At 40.8% G+C, this 23,034-nt stretch overlaps 1 protein-coding gene and 1 pseudogene across 2 annotated transcripts; both read left to right on the forward strand.

Annotated features, from left to right (window-relative positions):
• Positions 1–1,395: 1,395 nt before the first annotated feature.
• On the forward strand, positions 1,396–21,414 carry NLRP9 (NLR family pyrin domain containing 9; the record flags this gene model as incomplete). The annotated part of the gene is made up of 9 exons (XM_081031562.1): positions 1,396–1,675; positions 4,240–5,800; positions 7,383–7,544; positions 11,486–11,653; positions 13,683–13,853; positions 17,680–17,850; positions 19,343–19,513; positions 19,992–20,162; positions 21,282–21,414. 9 exons carry the CDS (start codon positions 1,396–1,398, stop codon positions 21,412–21,414), a joined length of 2,988 nt encoding a protein of 995 aa, XP_080887688.1.
• Positions 14,909–15,946, forward strand: LOC308489488 (annexin A1-like; annotated as a pseudogene). Its single transcript has one exon. The product of its transcript is annotated as an annexin A1-like (transcript).
• Positions 21,415–23,034: the final 1,620 nt, after the last annotated feature.

Consider the following 23,034-nt stretch of genomic DNA (forward strand, 5'->3'; position numbering starts at 1 on the left):
GGTTAAATGTCTCAGAAGGCCAGGGATCTCTCAGTCTCAGAGGACTGGAGTCCAGAATAAAGCTGGCTGGAGGCTTTTATTGATAGGTACAAATACAAGAAAGTAACATTGTTTCTTACAAGGTCTGTGAGGCTTAGACTTCATAATAGAAAAATGATATTCCAATCACCCTTTGTCTGTAAAGAGCGGAAGCACAAGGTCCCAGGATGTTTTTACCTAAAGTATGTACCTTTTCAGGATCAAGTCTTTCACGTTGTAACAACTCTGTTGAAAGAAGTGGAAACAGGTGCAAGGGGAAAGCCAGAGCCGGCAATAGACTTTCCCAAGCAGGGGGAAGGGGAGGCAAGGCCCCTTCCCATACCTGTCCAAGGCAGCTCGTTTGGGGTCCCCACTTGGTTCCGCCTGGCTTAGGTTATATCTCCCGTGAGATATCTTACCTGTCTTTGGCTGCAAACCATCTTTTGGGGACCAGACAGAGAGACATAAGGTGTTAACACAAGGATGGAACAGAGTCCCAGAAAGGCACAATCTCACCAACTCTTCTTTCCTTAGGGAAAGACATGGAGGGACAGTTGGCTAGGCTGTTGTGTGACTACGCCTCATAATGTATAGTCTCCTTCTTTCACCATTTATTTGACCCCCTCCTTTACACGCTTTGTCCTCCCATACCCTTCCCCTCTGGATCCCTCTTCTGGGTATCTACCAAAAACATTTGAAAACACTCATTCATAAAGATATATGTGCCCTATATTTATTGTAGCATTATTTGCAATAGCTAAGACATGCAAACAACCTAAGTGTCCTTTGACCGATGATTGGATAAAGAAGATTGGTACATATATACGAAGGTGTTTGATTCTTAAGTCTTCATCACTCAGTCAAACTAGATCAGAAACTGTTCTCCTTCAAGGAACATTTGGTAAACATGGTCTTTTTGGGCTTTAGACAAAAGCACCCATAATGTCAGAAGGTCAATATCCAACTTTTCTCAGAATTGTCTCCAGAGATACAGTGGAAGACACAAGGGCAGAATTATCCTAACTACCCACCCCCTTGGTCTCACTGATAAACCCCAAAGCTTTATTATGGTTTTAGTAGTTATAATTCCCCATGATATTTGGCTCAGCATAAATGACATTTTTAGTTGCTAGCACTGAATTCACATGCATGGTTGTGGTTGTGGAACGTTGAGGAAGGATTAAGTGACTTCCACAAATGAAGCTGGCCAGATATGTTTCAAGCAAGAAATTGGACGACACCAGTAACCTGAAGACACTTTTAACTGCTGCGATTTAACACTGTAATAACATCATTCTTCCCCAGGATTCACCTGTTTCTTGTTTTTGAAGAGTTTTTTTGCGCTGGAGAAGTTCGAGCTCACAATCCTGGGACAAGATGGCGGAATTTTTTTTTTCAGACTTTGGCTTGTTTTGCTACCTGAAGGAGCTCAGAAAGGAAGAGTTCTGGAAATTTAAAGAGCTCCTCAAGCAAGAACCTCTGAAATTCAAACTCAAGCCAATCCCATGGCCTGAGCTAAAGAAAGCATCAAGAGGAGATCTAGCAAAGTTGCTGGACAAGCATTACCCAGGAAAACAGGCATGGGAGGTGACACTGAGTCTGTTTCTACAGATCAATCGGAGTGACCTCTGCACCAAGGCTCGGGAAGAAATCAGCAGTAAGTATGAGATGCAGGAGCAGGGCCCATGGGGGAAGGTGGGTCTACTGGGAGCTTGTAATAATGAAGGTGATATTGTTATTGAATTAATGACCACCCTCTATCTGTTGAGAATGTGTTATAGGTCAATGGGAGCCTTGAAGGTGGTAGAAGAATTGCAAGTCAACTCTGCTCATATGTGGGCCAGTGATGGACTGTGGGTGGGTAGTGTCCTGAGATAGACTCTCATCTAAGTGGTGTCCCCATTTTTCTGTCCCAAGATGAGTTCATGTTATTACAGGAGATGCCCTGGGACTTAGTGTCTGCATTATCAGGTCTGCTGAGATAGAGTTCCATTGTGGTAGTTGTCAGTCCTGCTGACCAGAACTGCTCAAGGACTAGGCAGAGACCTAACATTAGGAAATAATTATATAGGGCTTATATCCCCAGTATGCAGTAAGCACATTTTATGCATAATGTCTTTTTGTTCTCATCATGACTCTGAGGTTTGCAAGTGGGAAGCCCAAACAGTGTCTCCTCATGTTGGATGACTTTTCTAAAAGGGACAGATCTGACTCCAAACCAGTTATATTTGGCTTGAGGATTGAGGATTCACACCTTCCTCTGGAAGGATACTACTTTCTTTCTCCTCAGAAAGTAAGATGAGTTAAGTTGTAAGTCCTGGCAAACAAAGAGACAAAATGTCAGACAAGTCATTTTTAAAAATTATACCTTTAAGATAGTAATTGAGAGCTGCCAGGGTGCTTTGCCCCATTTTACATGTTATTCTGTATTGATTTTATCTATCTGTGGCAATAGGCTTTTTTATTTTGATAAGTAAACAGAGATTCAGGTGGATTATAAGTCTCAGTGCAAAAGCAGTTCAACCAAGGCCTGTCTTCTGGTGGATGGCTGCCTAGCTTGTGGTTAGGACTGTGATTAATCAGGCAGTTCCTAAGCAGCAAGCCACCATTGGGTCCTTTTACCACATTCCCCTCAATGGGTCTGTAAGACTATAAGTCCAAATGGATTTTGAACAGTTATTGCTCACCGCACAATAGGAAACATGAGATGCATGTTTACATCAATTCCTTGTCCTTGAGTCCCTTGGTGGCACTCAGGAGGTGGGCTCAGGTGGACACTGTGTCACGGTAGGTCTGTGTCATAGGTGAGGAACCCAAAGATCTGATCTTAGGTAGTGACTGCTGACAACCCTGCCCTCCTCCCTTCCAGAGAGAGAGAGAGAGAGATCTTTAAATTGCTCCTGTTTTTATAAACAAATCTTTTTGTGCCCCAGAGCGCAAAAGACTGTCTCTCCATCCCAAAGCTGTTTGCTAGTCATACATCCTTGAACAGAGATATGAATGCCCTTTGCTTAGAAGACGTGCAGAAATACGTTGCCTGCTGTGGCAGGCATCTCTTCAATGCAGGGTATGGTCCTGGTATATTTGTGGTTTTGTTTACCTCCCCTAATGTGTTGCCTTGAACATGGAAGGTACGTAGTCAGGGCAGGTTGAAAGAATAATGATTCAAGGGTGCATTTCTCAAACTAACTGCAGTAACATGGCACAACAGAAATCACCTAGACCTTATGGTTTCAGGTCAGACAGATACAGGATAGACTCCTGGCCCTAATATTTATCCATTAGTTCAGATGAGGCCCGTAACTCTCTCAATAGTTTTTTGTAAACTGGGGGCAGAATGAACTTAATGGGTTTTTGAGGAGATGGAAAATACAGTAGCAGTAGCTTCATCCTCAACCCTGATTCCTGGCAGACCAGGAATGGTAGCAACTATGGATTCTTTACATGGGAGAGACCACCCCACCCCCAAGTGTGGAATGTAATTTCCAAGTATCTACACTTTGTGTAGCTAACTCTGAGATAGGTTTGGGTCAGGTGCTTCCATGAATAGGATTCCAGATAGATTCCGGTCCTAGTGAAACTAAGTTAATTAGTCTGGTCATCCATTGATATACATTAGTCTTTGCCCGTGTATTCTAGTAAATCTGTAGGGTCATTCTGAGTATGAAAGAACGAGTGTATTTTTTTTTTTAAATTAAATGTATTGGGTAACATTGGTTAATAATATTATGTAGATTTCAGGTGTATAACTTTATAATCCAACATCTGTGAATTCCATTGTGCGCTCACCTCCCAACGTCTGGTTTCCTTCTGTTACCATGTATTTGACCCCCTTTACCCTCTTCATCCTCCCCCACCCTCTTCCCATCTAGAAACTACCATTCCCTTGTCTGTGTCTATGAGTTTGTATGTTTGTTTGTTTCATGCATTTTTTGCTCTGTTTTATATCCCACATATGAGTGAAATCATATGGTTTTGTTCTTTTCATCTGACTTATTTTACTCAGCATAATACTTTCAAGATCCCATCCATTTTGTCACAAATGGCAATATCTCATCATTATTAATGGCTGTGTAGTATTCCATTTTATATATATATATATATATATATATATATATATATATATATATATGTACTAATCTTTATCCACTTACTCCTTGTCTTGGCTATTGTGAATTAGCACATTTTTAATTGTCTTGTATTCAGTCCTAGCTAACTCAGATGAGCTTAACCCATATAAAAATCACATAAAGAAAAAATTTCGTCTCATATGGGAGAAGGAAACCTGCCTTCAAGTGTCTGACGATTTCTACACAGAAACCACAAAGAATGAATATGAAGAGCTGGCTGCTGCGTATACTGCTGACCAGGCTGGACAGCCCATCCTCACTGTGGCCTTGCTAGGTTCTCAAGGAATTGGCAAAACAACCCTTTTGAGAAAAGTGATGTTGGAGTGGGCAGAGGGAAACTTATGGAAGGAAAGATTCACATTTATCTTCTTCTTCAATGGCTGTGAGATGAACAGTATCACAGAGACGAGCCTAGTGGAACTCCTCTCCAGGGACTGGCCTGAATCTTCAGAGCCATTCGAAGACATCTTCTCCCAGCCAGAGAGAATCCTGTTCATCATGGATGGCTTCGAGAAACTGAAATTTGACCTGGACCTTGACACCAACTTGTGCAATGATTGGCGGCAGCGATGTCCAACCCAGGTTATCCTGAGCAGTCTGCTGAGGAAAAAAATGCTTCCGGAGTCTTCTCTGCTGGTTGCACTGGGAGTGACAGGCATGCGGAAGAATTTTCACCTGTTGCAGCATCCAAAATACATCACCCTCCCAGGGCTCTCTGAACATGATCGGAAGCTGTATTTCTTCCACTTCTTCCGGGAGAAGAATAAAGCCTCGAGAGCTTTCAGTTTTGTGAGAGACAATACATCACTGTTTGTCTTATGCCACTATCCCCTTGCGTGCTGGTTGGTCTGTACATGCATGAAATGGCAGCTGGAGAGAAGAGAAGACCTTGGGATCGCCTGTGAAAGCACCACTTCTCTGTATGTTTCCTTTTTCACCAGTGTATTCAAATCGGGATTTCAGAATTGTCCGCCTAAGCAGAGCAGAGCCCGCCTCCAAAGCTTATGCACCTTGGCTACAGAGGGCATCTGGACTGACATGTTTGTGTTTTACCCTGGAGATCTCAGAAGGAATGGGGTATCAGAGCCTGATGCCTCAATCTGGGAGAGCCTGCGACTTCTCCAAAGGAACGGCGACCGCTTCACCTTCATCCACAGGTGTGTCCAAGAGTTTTGTGCCGCCATGTGGTACTTGCTCAGACAACCCCAGGACAACCCTAATCCGGCCATCGGAACTGTGTTTCAGCTCGTAACAGCAGTTGTGACTCAAGCCCCAACCTACTTGTTGCAGACCGGAGTCTTCCTGTTTGGGTTTTCAACAGAAAAAACAACCAACCTGCTGGAGACATCCTTTGGTTTTCCACTGTCCAAGGAGATAAAGCAGGAAATAACTAAAAGCCTTCAGAGTTTAAGTCAATATGATCGCCATCAAGTTGTGGTGAATTTTCGTGAATTGTTCAACAGTTTGTTTGAGACCCAGGAGAAAGAATTTATAACACAAGTTATGGATTTCTTTGAAGATATTAACATTTATATCAGTAACACAGATGATTTGGTAGTGTCTGCATTCTGCCTCAAACATAGCCAAAATCTGCAGAAGCTTCACCTATGTGTAGAAAATGTGTTTTCAGATGATTGTGGAAGCATCTTAAAGTAAGTCTATCTATTGATACCAACCCCCACCCCCACACCATACCTATAGGTTGCTCCAGTCCCCATTGGGTATTTCATGGATCTTTAAACTTGTATTCTTAAAGAAACATGGCTTTTGTAATCAAATTTGCCAGCTTTGTGACCATGAGCATGACTTCTGAAGTTTTGCCTTCTGTACAAATAGGGATAAACATTTTACCTACTTCATGAGGCCAACGGGAGGTTGAAAAGAAGGCAGTTTTTATTGTTGCCATGACTATGCTTCTCCCCCACCATGGCATTTTAGTATATCCTGGTATTTCCACTGGGAAGGGACTATTGAGAGCTTATGCCTGGTTTCTTCTGGATTTTTTTCTCTTTGCTGATTTGTATCTTTTTGTCAGGCTGAGGCTACCAGCTCACACTTTATTTTTATTTTTATTATTAAAACTTATTTTTCAATTACAATTGACATTTAGTATTATATTAGTTTCAAGTGTACAGCACAGTGGTTAGACATTTTTTCATTATTATTAAAAAAAAATTTTTTTTTAAAGACCACTTGTATTTATTTAAGCTTGTTTTTCCAGGACCCGTCAGCTCCAAGTCAAGTAGTTGTCTCCATCCAGCTGTGCAGGGCGCAGCTCACAGTGGCCCATGTGGGGATCGAACCGGCAACCCTGCTGTTAAAAGCACCATGCTCCAACCAACTGAGCCACCAGCCGCCCCTAACATTTTTATAATCTATGAAGTGATCCCCCCATAAGTCAAGTATCCACCTGACACCCTACATAATCTTTACACTATTATTGACTATATTTCCTGTGCTGTACTTTACATCCCTATGACTGTTTTGTAACTACCAATTTGTACTTAATCCCTTCCCCTTTTTTACCCTGCCCCCACCCATCAGTACCAGCTCACACTTTAGTTCTCAAATACATTCCACCTTTTATATTCATGTTTTAACATTTTTTTATTCCACTGAGGTATAGTTGACATGTAACATATTAATTTCTGTCATACAATGTAATGATTTGATATTTGTATAGATTGCAAAATGATCACCACAATAAGTCTAGTTTATACTCGTCGCCACACATAGGTACAGAATTTTTTTTCATGTGATGAGAACTTTTAAGATCTACTTAGCAACTTTCAAATATACAATATAGGATTGTCATCTATAATGCTATGCTGTACATCACATCCCCAGGAATTATTTATCTTGTAACTGTGAGGTCATGATTTTGGATACAGTTCCTCATCCACTGATGGGTCACCCAGTACCAACATTTGTTCAGATAACAATCAAGTATTATCCTAAAGAGGAGGAAATGGAGGCAGAATAAGATTGAATAGCTTGCCCATGTCACACAGCTAATAATTGGTTCAAATGAGGCTTGCTCCTTGCCGTGGCCTCAGGATCTGCTCTCTCAAACACTATGCCATGTTGACTCAGTTTACCTGGCTGCACCTCTCCCTGTTCATACCTGGGTGTCCATCAGCTTGCACGGGCTCTGGGGATGGTGTTCTGCCTGCTTTGAGAATGTCCTGAGTTGACTTTAGCCACTGGAGAATCACGGTGTTTGTTGTCCCATAGTAACAACCAGAAACTCTCCTTCTGGCGGGACCTCTGCTCAGTGTTCACCACCAGCAGGAACATGCAAATTCTGGATTTGGACAACTGTAATTTCGATGAGGCCTCCCAGGCAGTCCTCTGTAAAGCGCTGGCTCAGCCCGTCTGCAGACTCCAAAAACTCGCGTAAGTTGGATGGCATCCTGTTCTTTAGGAGCTGTTTCATTCTCTTTAGAAAATTAAGTATAGTTGGTACATAGGATATTAGTTATATTTGTGTCAGATATACAAAATAGTCTTTTGATGTTTGTATACCTTAAAAGGTGATCACCCCACTAATTCTAGTAGTCATCTGTCACAGTGCACACTTGTCACAGTATTATTGACTTTATTCCCCTTCACATTTTCACACATCCCCCAACCCTTCTCTCTGGTAACCATCCCTCTGTTGTCTGTTTGTATGAGTCTGTTTTTGTTTATTTCCTTTGTTTTTAAAAATTTTTTCTTTTATTTATTATTATTATTTTTAACTTTCACTCAGCTTTAATTATAATTATGCATTTTAAATTCAAACAGGTGGCTAAAAGTAAGAGATTCATTCAGAATAATTTGATTACAAGGATAGTTAACTGAAAAATCATTTCCATTATAAGTACTTAATTTGCTGTGCATTCCTGAAATTGATCTAGGAAGTCATCTACTGGTCAACACATTGTGACTCTCTAGGGCAGTGTGATATGATTAAATAGAAATTTCTTCAATCTTATGGATACATTAATCTAGATTGATGTTGGTTCAGAATCTATGTGAAAAATTAAAAATATAAATTATCCATCTTGATCTTTCCATGTCCATAAAATGAAGAGCTTTTCCTGGTCACAAATTTTCCATACAACAGACAAATAAATCTTGTAGCGCTAGACAGAAATGCTTACGGCTTAGGTACATCACAGAAAACTGGCCTCTTTCAGTGGGCAGACAGTGACATGAAGCTGCTAATCAGTGACATCCATAGCTTATTATTATTAATATTTTTTTACCATGGAATCAAAAACTGCTTTATTATTTACAAAAACTTGAACTCTCAGAACTTATTTTTCTTTTTTTAAAATTTATTGGGTTGACAATTGTTAGTAAAATTACATAGATTTCAGGTGTACAATTCTGTATTACATCATCTATAAATCCCATTGAGTGCTCACCACCCAGAGTCAGTTCTCCTTCCATCACCATATATTTGATCCCTTTTACCCTCATCTACCTCCGTCTTTTCCCTCTTCCCCTCTGGTAACCACTAAATTATTGTTTGTGTTTATGAGTTTTTGTTTCTTCACTTGTTTGTCTTGTTCTTTTGTTGTTTTCAGTTTTATATACCACATATCAGTGAAATCATATGGTTCTCGACTTTTTCTGCCTGACTTATTTTGCTTAGCATAATAATCTCAAGATCCATCCATATTGTTGCAAATGGCACTATTTTATCTTTTTTTGTGGCAGAGTAGTATCCTTACACCAGTTAGAATGGCTATCATCAACAAGACAAATAATAACAAGTATTGGAAAGGCTATGGAGACAAAGGAACCCTTAGTAAGAATGCAGACTGGTGCAGCCGTTATGGAAGGCAGTACGGAGTTTCCTCAAATAATTAAGAATAGAATTACCATATAACCCAGCAATCTCTGTCCTGGATATCTTCCCCCAAAATCTGAAAACATCCATGAAGACATATGTGCTCCGATGTTCATTGCAGCTTTATTTACGGTGGCCAAGAGATTTGCTTCCTTCAATAAATGATTGGATAAAGAAGATGTTGTATAGCTTCTTTATGCTATAGCTTCTTTAGTATTCATCAACCCCCAGGATATTGGTAAGATTGTCAGCTTTTAAACCAAGTAATTTCCCAGCAAGTAATTTCCCCATGTTTTGGAATTTTCCTTTGCATCTTAGCATCTTCACATAACAGCTCCATTACACTGAGAGCCAATGTTCCGTCCACCTGTGAATGACACAAAAAGCTTGTTTTGTTCTTTAGATTCCATGTGTAAGTGAAACCACAGGGCATTTGTCTTTCTGTCTGACTTATTTCCCACCAACACTTCCATTGTGGTTTGTCTTCTTTCTGTGAGATTGTCGATCCCCAGATGGTGATGCCTCTTGATTGTATGTTCACCCTGGTTGTCTTCCCACCATGTCCTCTGGCGACTCGGCGCTCACTGCCGGCCTGAAGTCTGAGTCCACTGCAGCTGCCTGGCCACTGTGTCATAATGTTTTCAGTGGTGAGGTGGCTGGAGGGCTGACCTTGCTGTCCTTCTGATGCCCCCGTTTCCCACAGGCATCTCCAGCTATTAAGGGCGTCCCTTGTCTTTCTATGGTAGCACTTCTCCCTGTTGGCAGGGTCGGCCTGTCTCATCCCGACTGTGACCAACCCTATCCCTCTATGCCCTAAGTCCCACCTCCTGTTCTCAGCTCCCTCCATCTCTGGGCTGGAAGTGCCTTGGATGTTGCTCAGATATTTAGGGAATTCCTCTGCCAGGAATAGCCACAATGCTTCCAGGCTGTAACGTACCTCTCCAGTCTGTTCTCATTTGTCTTCTGTTTCGGGCCTATTCCTAATCTCCACTGTGGTGTTTGAACACGGCAGAACATTTGCTTGTTATGCTTTCCATCATTTCTCAAAGTTGAGTGGGAGCGTGGAAGTCAGGGTGTGCTCAAATCTGCTGTCACTATACCAGTAGTCACAGATTCTGTGGCATGTATTTATAAATCATATATAAATAATACAAAATATAAAAATAAAATATAAAAATTCAATATATAAAAAGCATATATAAATATATAAAAACTACAAAACTGAAAGCAACAAACAAGACAAACAAACAAATAAAAACTCATAGACACAGGCAACAGTTTAGGGGTTACCAGAGGGTAAGGGTTGTGGGAGAAGAGGGAAAAAGGGGCCAAATATATGGTAATGGAAGGAGAACCGACTCAGGGTGGTGAACACATAATGCAATATACAGATGATGTATGATAGAATTGTACACTTGAAACCTATATAATTTTACTAACCAATGTCACTCCAATAAATTTAATAAAGATAAAAAATAAATATATAAAAAGTATATATAAACATATATAAGAAGCATACATAAATATATATGATTAAAATTTTCTTTTCTTAATCCCTTCACCTTTCCCACCCAGCTCCCAACCCTACTCTGTTCTGGCAACCATCAGTTTGTTCTCTGTATCTATGAGTCTGTTTCTGTCTTGTTTGTTCATTTTGTTCTTTAGATTCCACATATAAGTGAGATCATATGACATTTGTCTTTCTCTGTCTGACTTATTTCACTCAGCATAATACCCCCTAGGTCCATCCATATTGTATCAAATGGTAAGATTTCCTTTTTTATGGTTGAGTAATATTCCATTGTATATATGTACCACTTCTTTCTTATCCAATTATCTATCGATGGACACCTAGTTTGCTTCCATATCTTGGCTATTGTAAATAATGCTGCACTGAACATAGGGGTGCATGTATCATTCTAAATTAGTGTTTTGGATTTCTTTGGATAAATACCTGGAAGTGGAATTGCTGGGTCATAAGGTAGTTCTATTTTTAACATTTTGAGGACCCTCCATACTGTTTTCCATAGTGGCTGCACCAATTTGTAATCCCACTGACAGTGCACAAGGGTTCCCTGTTCTCCACATGGATCCTTTTCTTGGGAACACAGTCTTGCTTGGAGCATTAATTCAACTGTGTGCACAGTTGAATTAATGCTCCTAGGCCTAGGAATGCACAGAGGCACGAATATGGTGTGTCTTCCTCCTGGTGCTGAGAATTCAGTATGGGTGAGTTTGAGTCCCCTCCCTTATGGTGTGGATGGTGATATGTAGAAAAGGAGCGACTAGGAAGAAACAGGAGCGATGCAAGCCATGGAGTCTCTGTGCTTGTCTGGTGTCTGAAGATTCCAGAGAGCAATAATTTATAGGCAAGAGTAACCGGATATGTGAAAACAGTGCTGTGAGCCTCAGCAGGACAGCAGGAAGAATTCGGTAAGAGGTACATTGCTTTGTGCTTAGATTTCATTGCATGGGTTCAATATCTCATCTTTTGTAGGTATAATTTTGCTTCCAGCCTTGGAAATGGTGTAGACTTCTTTAAGGCTGTTCTTCACAACCCTCACCTGAAATACCTGAACCTACATGGCACCAACCTCTCCCGTGGGGAAGTGGGGCAGCTATGTCAGACACTGAAACACCCCATGTGCAACATAGAGCAGCTGATGTAAGTCTCTGGGTCGTCCTTGATGAAGGATGTATTTTTTTCCAAAGTGGATGCAGCAGTTTGAATCTGTCCATTTCCTTTCCTGCATCAGGCTTTGTCTATCATATTTTCCTAACTTCCATCTCAGTATTTGCATACCTTTTGGTAAGGTGAGGATGGATTCTCATGGCAAGACATCCTCTCAGAAGGGTTGTCCCATCCTTTCCTTCTCTGTTACTAGCCTGACTCACTTGACTTATTCACTTGGCTCACGGACACCTTACCTGATTCTTCTTGCTTCTGCCCTCAGCCAATCATGCCAAAACCAGAACTCCAGATGTTTCCCCCTGAAGATATTCCTAGAAATGTAAAACCAGAAAGCCTATTAATGGCCACAAGTATGATCATCTATTCTGGCCCATGACAACATTGAGTCCAGAGGGAAAGTGATTGGTTTGCCTAAAATAATTTCTTCCTCTTAAAAATCATATGGATGCCTATACCCTGGTTGGGTACTTTCTCGACAAGCTTAACCCATTTTTCATTAGAGAGAACAAAGGGAAGTAATAGAGGTAGCAATAAACAAAACCAGCTCATTAAACCCACCAATACAATGTGTTCTTCTCTTTCCTGGTTCAGCGCCTCATCTTTGCAGTAACAATGGCAAATATGATTGATGGATTAACATACCCTCGGTCAATTGCACCTGTCAAGACGCATCAGGAGAAGGAGGCAGATTCCATGCATAAAATTTGTTTGAACATTTAGGCTTGCCATAGATCCTATTCATCATTCAATGCATTCCCATGTCATAACAGTTCTTTTCTTCTATTCTAGCTCTCTCTATTCCAGGGGAACTTACAGAATTTTGCCTCATTTCATGTGTGCCATGTACACAGGGCTTTATATGTTTCACATTAGCCTAAGAATTATTGGGTAACAGATCTAGGAAACCAGGAGTCAGTTGTAGACATTTTAAAGCTGGAAACTGCCTCTTTGGGGCAGACCCATTGTACTCTTGAGTTCATTTTAGTATTGGGAATGGGAAGTCCTCAAAATCTGGTTCTCTCTAGCCCAGTAGTTCTCAACAGAGGGCAGTTCTATCCCTTGGGAGATGTCAGTGTCCGAAGGTACTTCTGATGGTCACAATTGATGGGGAAGGTGTTATAAGTGTCTAGTGGGGGGAGGCTATAGGTGCTGCTCAACTTTCTGCAGCATCCAGTCCCAAATGTCAATAGTGCAGAGGGTGGGAAACCTGCTCTGGCCCATGAAATGCTCTTTTATGCTGCATTAGGGCTCAGACTGGGTGTTTTTCAACCTCAGAACCATTGACAAATAATCAGATAAACAGATTGATTGAGCTCCAGATAATCCTTTCCTGTGGGGGGCTGCCCACAACACTGTGGGATGTTGAACAACATCTCTGGCTTCCACCCACTAGATGGCCGTAGCACCCCTCTCCTCCCCTGTGACCACCACAAATATCTCCAGACACCCATAAATCTCCCCTCGAGGTCAACAGTCACTTGTATTGAGAAGTACTGGCTCAGACTTTTCTCTAAATTCAGTGGAAAGCAATCAAAGATTAATGAGAGTCATGCAATTACATTTGTCCTTTTAAAAAGTCTGGCATGTGGACATCGGATTGGTGGGTTCAAGATTAGGATCTAGGGTATGGTCCGTGGCCAATTTTTAAAATTTTCCAATTACGGTTGACATACAATATGGTATTAGTTTCAGGTGTACAGCATAGTGGTTAGACATTTATATAACTTATGAAGAGATTACCCTGATAAGTCTAATACCCACCTGACACCATCCATAGTTATTACAATATTATTGACTATATTCTCTATGCTGTACTTTACATTCTGTGACTGTTTTATAACTGGCAACTTATACTTCTTAATCCCTTCCCCCTTTTCACCCAGCCCCTCCCATCTGGCAACCATCAATCTGTTCTCAGTATCTACGCATCTGTTTCTGTTTGTCAATTTGGCATTAGCCTTCCAATGCCTGTGCTCACATCCCTCGTGTGTCTCACGTGTAGGTTGGGAAAGTGCGACATCATAGATGAAGACTGCAAGGAGATTGCCTCTGTCCTGGTCTGCAACCAGAAGTTGAAGCTTCTTTCCTTGATAGAAAACCCCGTGATGAATGAAGGCACGATGGTGCTGTGTGATGCCCTGAGGCACCCACACTGTGCCTTGGAGACACTGCTGTAAGTCGGTCTGGAGAAAGCGTGATCATGGACCCCTCAGTTATCAAGGCAACAAAATGCTCACGGAGGGGGGCTGAGAAGATGGAGTCTGTAGTTAGACCCTAGTCACCTCTCCATGCCTCAGTCACCCCATCTATATAATGGAGTGAACACAAATGCTTGCTCCCTAGAGGTGCCATGAGGCTGAATTCAAGAGACGCAAGGCTGGCTCTGAGACGTCTGGCATCGAATATGGAGCCCAGTAAATCTTGGTTATCATGAAGAAGGAAGATGTGTCTGTAGCAATACTGGGTGCTGGGGGGGGGGCAGAATGAAATCAGTAAGAAACAGAAATTAACTTGACTCCTTTCAGGTTCAGTGCTTCTTCATACATTCTGGGTTATTACTGGGGCCCTCCCGTGTCTTCATTTCTTTCTGGTCGCTAATGTATAAGGTGATCTGCTTCCTCTGTGGGGGGGCATTTGGTTCCGGCAGCCATAGAGTGGATGGTTGATTTGCCCACTGAAGCCACATGAGAAATGTAGAGTTAAATCTAGCAAAGTACTGTGGCCTTCAATTGCAGGCAGGTGCAAGAATACCCGAGTCTATGGAAGCAGATAAATTGTCCAGAGCAAAATTTGTTTGTGTCTATGTGCACTCACAGGTGTGTGTGTGTGTGTGTCTGTAGACACATGCATCACACACACATACACAGAGTGACATTGCAAATGGAGTGGGGCGGGAATGCTGACTATTACTGAGACGACTTTCTAAACTGTAAGAGAAATTCAACAGTGAAATAAATTGCAGGAGCATTAAATGTTAAAACAAAACAATTTTAAAAAGAAAGAAGAAATTCTGAACTATCATGATTAGCATGAAATATCTTCAAAGGTTCAAAAAACCCAACATATTGGAAGATGAAAAGATTTGGCTATTGACTGCCTGATAAATACAACTAAAGTGTACTCAATGACTGGTAATTAAAAAGGGCTACATTCGAGTGTGAAAGGATCAGAGAACAGTCTCTCTTTAGTTCTTTGGAGGAAGGTGGATGAAAAGAAACTTCTTTAAAAATGGCAATGGTATCAGAATTCCTCAAGCAGGCCTGGTTTATTGACAATAAACCAGGAATACATTAACACTGTGAAAGGATCCAAAGGTGGTCCTGGGTCAGCAGTGAGCCCTTATCCTAGCTTCTATCCATCCTTGGATGTTGCTGCCTTGCATAAAGCAATAATGCTTAAAGGTGCGGATGAAGCAACCATCATTGACATTCTCACCAAGAGAAAAAATGCACAGCATCAACAGATCAAAGCAGCGTATCTCCAGGAAAAAGGAAAGCCCCTGGATGAAATTCTGAGGAAAGCGCTTGCAGGTCACCTTGAGGAAGTTGCTTTGGCTCTATTAAAAACTCCAGCCCAATTTGATGCTGATGAACTCCGTGCTGTCATGAAGGGCCTTGGAACTGATGAAGACACTTGAATGAAATTTTGGCTTCAAGAACTAACAGAGAAATCAGAGAAATTAACTGAGTCTATAGAGAAGAATTGAAGAGAGACCTGGCTAAAGACATCACCTCCAGACACATCTGGAGATTACCAGAGGCTTTGCTTTCTCTTATTAAGGGTGACCGATCTGAGGATTTTAGCCTAAGTGAAGATTTCGCTGACTCAGATGCCAGGGCATTATATGAAGCAGGAGAAAGGAGAAAAGGGACAGATGTGAATGTGTTCAATACCATTCTTACCACCAGAAGCTATTCCCATCTTCGCAGAGTGTTTCAGAGATATGCCAAGTACAGTAAGCATGACCTGAACAAAATTCTGGACCTGGAGATGAAAGGTGACATCGAGAAATGCTTCACAACAATTGTGAAGCGTGCCACAAACAAGCCAATGTTCTTTGCTGAGAAGCTTCATCAGGCCATGAAGGGTACTGGAACTCGTCATAAGACATTGATCAGAATTATGGTTTCTCGTTCTGAAGTCGACATGAATGATATCAAAGCATGCTGTCAGAAGTTGTACGGCATCTCTCTCTGCCAAGCTATCCTGGATGAAACCAAAGGAGATTATGAGAAAATCCTGGTGGCTCTCTGTGGAGGACAATAAACATTCCTTTGATAATCTCAAGCTTCTTTGATCAGAAGATTTTTTAATTATATCTTTTCATTCCATATTATAGACGTAAATAGGAAAGTTTCTTCAGCAGTATTAGTCTAGCTAACTGCCTTCTGAAACTGTAGCCTATAAATCCTTTTTTGTATCACAACTCTGTATAATAGAAATAAGTTTTTGAAAACTATATTTACCCTGACTATAAAACCCCATAAACAGGTTCTAGTAACATTACCTGAGAAAGATGTCTATGTAACAGAAAATAAAATGATTTTACAGGAAAAAAAAGGGCTATATTCATCTAAAGAGTTCTTTTAAAAACATCATTTAACTTTTTGTTTTTATTCACTAAAGATACAAGAATGTCACTAGTAATTTTAAAAGCAAAAATGTTCAACAAAATAGTACCCTTTCCAGCAAATGTGCAAAAATTTAAAATATACTTCACTGGCCAGAATTCTGCAAAATGGGCTAATTTCTACTATGATTGCAAGTATTTGTTGAGTTTTGTGCAAAGTAAGTCGGCGAATAAATCAAGAAACTGAAATGAAAAGTCTGTTAATAGTAAATCTCAGCACTTCAAAAGTTTTTTGCCACAGGATGGTAATTCAGTATAATTTAAAATGGCAGAAGGTGAGAGAATGCACATGGAGCTTTTCAGGGAGTGTGTGATTGTAGAATAGCGAGCCATTGGAGATTATAGTATGCACTAACATTAAAGCACTAACAAAGTTTTGAAATGTTGGAAAATGGTTATTTCATTGAAAAAAGTGTGCCTATTGTCTGATCTCAAAAATTCAAAGACTAAAATGGAAGACCTACTACAAGTGAGTAATGTTTGCTTATAAAGGATTTGTACATTCTTCCTGCCAGAGGTCACATTCTCAGACCTGAAGAGGTAATGTCCCTGAAGGGGTAATGGGAATATAACAGGAATGAGTGAGGGACGGGGTGGGGGACAGTTCCTGCCCCACCCAAGAGGGAGTTTCTGTTCCCTTTCACCATGTGACCATCTGCTGTGGAATTCCAGGTGTCTGGCTTATCTGTGGTAGCGGGAAAGTGTGGAATTCCATGTGAAATCTCTTGGTTGTTTAATGTTGACAGCTAATTTTTTTTTAAAGTTAAACATGATGTCAACTAAAGCAGCTACATCCACGGTGTCATATTCATTTGTGAGCTACCAGATACTGACTTCTATCTTATACTTCCCCTTATTTTCCAAATTTCCAAAAGTTAGCATACAAGAACTCATAACCACAAAATTAATTTTTTTCTATTTTTGAGTAGGGCATAGCTCACAGTGGCCCATGTGGGGATCAAACTGGCAACCTTAGTGTTATTAGCACCACGCTCTAACCAACTGAGCTAACCAGCCCCTCCCACAAAATTAATTTTTAAGAAATATTTTGGAAAGAAAAATCATGTTAAGTAGGATGTCATCCAGCACATTTCATTAAATAAATAAGCACACTGTGTCGCAGAGAAGGTCATCCAACTGGTGGTGACCTGACTTGGAACTGAATCTGATATTCTATTCCCTACTTTGGGACAATATATTCCACCTTTCTTCTGTATTTCCATAGTTCTTACACATTTTAATTCCCTTATTTCTCTCAAGTGACCTCAGAGTAGGAGGAATGACAGTTTTTGCATGTGGCTTCGTGAACATATTACCGTGTAGAGCTTAAGCAGGCTAACAAGTTCAGTGTGTGCGTCTCTCTCTGCAGATTGACGTACTGTTGCCTCACATCTGTCGCCTGTGACTACATCTCCCAAGCCCTTTTGTGCAACAAATTCCTGTCCCTTCTTGATCTGGGGTCCAATTTCCTGGAAGACAATGGAGTGACGTCTCTATGTGAGGCATTGAAGCACCCAAGCTGCAACTTACAGCAGTTGTGGTAGGTCTGCCTATGACTTGCTTGAATGTCAGGTTTCTTTCATGAATATTAGCATCCTGTGAAGGAATTGGGGAGGGGGAAAAGCACGGGGTCTGCTGAAAAAAAGCAAGGCTAAATGTTGGCCCTGCCTTCTTCTTCTAGGCATGTCCAGTGGTGCGTTGATGTGTGTGTATGTCTTAATTAAAGGACTTGACAGGACTTTTGGGACATGCTACTCTGTAGATGGGTCTCTGGCCTCAGGAAAATGGGAAATGGGGTCCTGAGTGCCCTAGACTAGCTGGATAAACTTGTGAGGGTGCCTCACGTCTCCCCAAGTGCAACATGAGGATAATTATATTCCCATCTCAAAGAATTGAGGCAACTAGCAGGAATAATGCATATACAGAGCTATGATCAATGACTTGTCCATAACAAGCACTCAATAAATGATAGTAGAAGACACAGCGTGAGGACCATTCATTCCTCCTACCAGGCACTGGAAATTCTTCAGGGTAGATGAGATAAATTGGGAAATTAAACACTTTGTTTTATGGAGCGTCATATGCGCACATAGATACACATACACATGCAGATGTGCACACTCGTGTGAGTGTGAGGCTGCAAGTGTGTGTCTATGTGTACATGTCATGGTTCTCAGTCTCAGCACTATTGATGTTTCGGTCCAGATCATTCTTTGTTGTGGGGCGGGGGCTGTCCTGTGCGCTGTAGGGGGTTTAAAATCATCCCTGGCCTCTGCCCACAAGATACTGGTAGCACTCTGTCTCCCACTGTGGCAACCAAAAATGTCTCCAGGTATTGCCCAGTGTCCCCTGGGAGGGGGATGTACAAAAGTCATTCCTGCTTGAGAACCACAGATATATATACACACACACCACATACATGCATCTATATCACATACATATACATATATATATATATATGCCTATAAGTGTGTGTCCATATCCATACACATGTCAGACTTACATACATGTGTATGTATATATTCAGACACACACATGTTAGTGGGTGATAAATACTGTGGGGAATCTTGAGCTTAAATGCATGGGAGTAACTGGTGAAATATTAATAACATGTGAAATATTCAGGGTTGTCCTCACCAAAAGGTGACATTTGTGCCGAGATTTGAAGGAAGTGAGGGGTAGCCCTGCTAGTAGTTGGGCCAGGAGCATTCTAACCAGGGAGAACAGTAAGAGCAGATGCCCTGGGGCAGAGACCAGGCTGGGCAGGAGAACTGCAAGGAGGCCAGAGTGTTGGGCTGAGAAGGAGGAACTGGGAAGTTGTTGGATCTTCACTGCCATCACCACCATCACCACCATCACCACCATCTCCACTATCATCACTATCATTGTTATCACACCAGCATCACAACCATCATCATCATTTCAGAAGTACTTGGGCATTTCACCTTTCTTATCAATAGATGAAATAAGCTAAGCCATTAAAGATTAGACCCATGACTGTATCTATTTGTGTGTGTGTATTTTTTCCTCAGGTTGGTGGGTTGTTACCTCACTCCCATTTGCTGTAAGGACCTCTCTGCTGTTCTCATTAGCAATGAAAAACTAAAGACCCTCAAACTAGGGGACAATAATATACAAGATGCTGGTGTCAAACAGTTATGTGAAGCTTTGAAGCACCCTAACTGTAAACTAGAGAATCTTGGGTGAGTGTCCACGGAGTATCTTTAAGGGAAGGCTTCCCTATTTCAAGAATAGGAAGAGATGGAGGATTAATAGGACTAAAGGGAAGAAGGTTTAAAAACAAGTGTGTCTGGAACAATTTGATAAGTAAAATGCTCTCCCGTGAAACCAGGGTTTCTCAACCTCAGCATTATTGACATTTGGGACTGAATATAATTCTTTGCTGTGATGGGGAGGGCAGATTGATCTGTGCATTTTAGGATGTTTAATTGCATCTTTGGCCTCTTTCTACCCATGAGATTCCAGTAGCACTCCCCAGGTGTGTCAGATGTCTGCAGATGTTGCCACCTGTCCTCCAGGGGACACAATGACCCCAGTTGAGAACTACTGGTCTAGACTGTAAAATCTCCTGCTCAGAGGCGTGGAATTGGCCTCTCACAGTGGTGTGCCTTCCAGTCCACCCAAAGCTAGAGTGGTTTCTGGCGTGTTTCCCTCTTGCAGGTTGGAAATATGTCAGCTCACTACTGCCTGTTGTGAGGACCTGGCCTCGGCTCTCACTGTCTGCAAATCACTGAGGGGCCTGAACCTAGACTGGAATAGCTTGGACCATGATGGGGTGCTGGTGCTGTGTGAAGCCTTGAGCCACCTGGACTGTGCCCTGCAACTGCTCGGGTAAGTGGATATTCCTCCTTGGTAGTGAGAGACTTCAAAGTGAGGTTAGTCTACTGTAGGTAGGTCTGCCCAGTCTCAGTACGATTGATTTGTGGGTTGCAGAGTTCTCTGCTGTGGGGAGCTGTCCCGTGCATTTCTGGATGTCAAGCCGTGTCCTTGGTCTTTACCTGCACGTTGTATACCTGTAGCACCTCCCTCTAGTCATGACGATCAAAAACGGAAACTTCAAAGTTGCTGAGACAAGATCTTAATTATCCTCAACAGGAAAAAGAAACTATAATTATGTGACCTGATGGAGGTCAGATAGCAATATACAGGTGTATCAAGTGAACATGGTGTACACCTTAAACTTACACAGAGTTGTATCAATCATACCTTAAACTTATATAATGTTATATGTCAATCATATCTCGAAAAACTTTATTTTGTCTATGGGAAATGTTTTCTTTCTATCTTTATTTTCAACTACAGTTGACAGTCAATATTTTATGAGTTTCAGGTGTACAGCATAGTGATTAGACATTTATATAATTTATGAAGTGATCCCCTGATTAGTCTAATACTCACCTGGCACCACACATAGTTACTACAGTATTATTGACTATATTCCCTATGCTGTACTTTAGGGAATATAGTCATGAATTAATTAATTTTAAAAAGAATGGCTATCACACCCATCCCCTGAAATTACAAAAAAGTCTCCAGACATTGTTGAATGTCCCCTGAGAGGCAAAATTGTCTCAGACGAGAACCCCTGCTTTACTAGAAACAACATCTTCTCTTACATTGACCATAAAGATGTAATCCCAGCTCAGAGATGGGAGGGATTCTATAAAGGACTGAGCAGAATCTTTACGCAGAAGTACATTCCTTGAAGAGTAGCAGTTAATTTGTTCTGAACATTATATTTGCATTTAGAGTGTACGTTTGACACCTGTAGATTCCAGATTCCTGGATGATATGCTGAGGAGTAACAAAATGGTTCACATTCCTGTTCTATAGGAAAGATCCATGCTTTCTCTTCACTTTCAATGCAATTCTTCCAGTCATTTCTAGGGAAGAATGAAGAAGAAAGTAAGCATTGGGATGGAGAGGGGCCAAATATGTCTATCTTCCCAGGCTGGACAAATCTGCTTTTGATGAGGAAACCCAGCTTCTGCTGACAGCTGTGGAAGAGAAAAATCCCCACCTGATGATTTTACATCAACCTTGGGACAATGATGAGTACAGGATCAAAGGTGTTCTTATTTGATGAGGGACACCCTGAAGTAATCTTCTCACAAAGATTTCTCCTTGGTCACAATGGGTGTTTCTCCTCCAGGCACATCCTGTCCTGTAAATTGTCCACCATGGCAGTGGGGACTGTGATTCAATAGCTACTCCTTCACAGTGTTCTAGCAAAAAAATGATTGTGGAATGTAATCCACTGTGTATGTGCTGTCTGTGCCTAAGACCTCTATCCCCATCTCTAAAATTCCCACCCTACCTTGTAATATTTAGAAGAACAAATATATTAAAGCGATAAACACTTTGGAAAGCTTGACTTTATTGTCTTAATGGATGTCTTGGAATGTTGGAACTTGAGTTTGAAGGAAACACAATTTTCTGACACTTTTGACTTAGAAGTGATGCCAGAATGTTTCTGTAGATTTTAGATTTTATTGCTATCACTACAGCTAATACTGACCCAAACTTTCCATTTTTAGTTTGTTTGTCCAAATTTAGATTTTTAAAAATTAAATTTATTGATGTAACATCAGTTAATAACATTACATAAATTTCAGATGTACAATGTTATAACTTAATATCTGTATACTTTATTGTGTACTCAGCACCCAAAGTCTAGTTTCCTTCCATTACCATATATTTGACCCTCTTTAACAAATTTGCACTCCCTCTGCACATCTTCCCTCTGGTAACCACCATTCTGTTGTCTGTATCTATTCTGTATCTATGAGTTCAATTTTGTTTATTTTGTCAGTTTGTTACTTTTTTGTTTTATATTCCACATATGAATGAAATCATGTGGTTTTTGTCCTTTTCCATCTGACCTATTTCACTTAGCATAATACTTTCAAGATCCATTCATGTTGTCACAAATGGCAATATTCTATTTTTTTTATGTCTGAATGTGTGTGTGAATGTGTGTGTGTGTGTGTGTGTGTGTGTGTACATGTACACACCATATCTTCTTTATCCATTCATCTGGTGTTGGACCTTTAGGTTGTTTCCATTTCTTGGCTATTGTAAATAATGCTGCAATGAACATAGGAGTATATATATCTTTAAGAATTAGTATTTTCATATTTTTTGAATTAATACCAAGAAGAGGAATTGCTGGATTATTTGGTAGTTCTATTTTTAATTTTTGAGGAAACTCCATGCTGTTTTCCATAGTGGCTGCACCAATTTACAGTTCCACCAACAGTGCACAAGGGCTCCCATTCTCTGCATCCTTGCTAACACTTGTTAGTTGATTTTTTTAAATTTTATTTATTTATTTATTTATTTTTTTAATTAATTTTATTGGGGTGACAATTGTTAGTAAATTTACATAGATTTCAGCTGTACAATTCTGTATTACATCGTCTATAAATCCCATTGCGTGTTCACCACCCAGAGTCAGTTCTCCTTCCATCACCATATATTTGATCCCCTTTACCCTCATCACCCACCCCCCACCCCCTTACCCTCTGGTAACCACTAAATTATTGTCTGTGTCTATGAGTTTTTGTTTCTCATTTGTTTGTCTTGTTCTTTTTGGTTTATATACCACATATCAGTGAAATCATAGGGTTCTCTGCTTTTTCTGTCTGACTTATTTCACTTAGCATTATTCTCTCAAGATCCATCCATGTTGTCACAAATGCTC

This window comes from Rhinolophus hipposideros (genome assembly GCF_964194185.1).
Source record: "Rhinolophus hipposideros genome assembly, chromosome: 21".
Lineage (NCBI taxonomy): Eukaryota > Metazoa > Chordata > Mammalia > Chiroptera > Rhinolophidae > Rhinolophus > Rhinolophus hipposideros.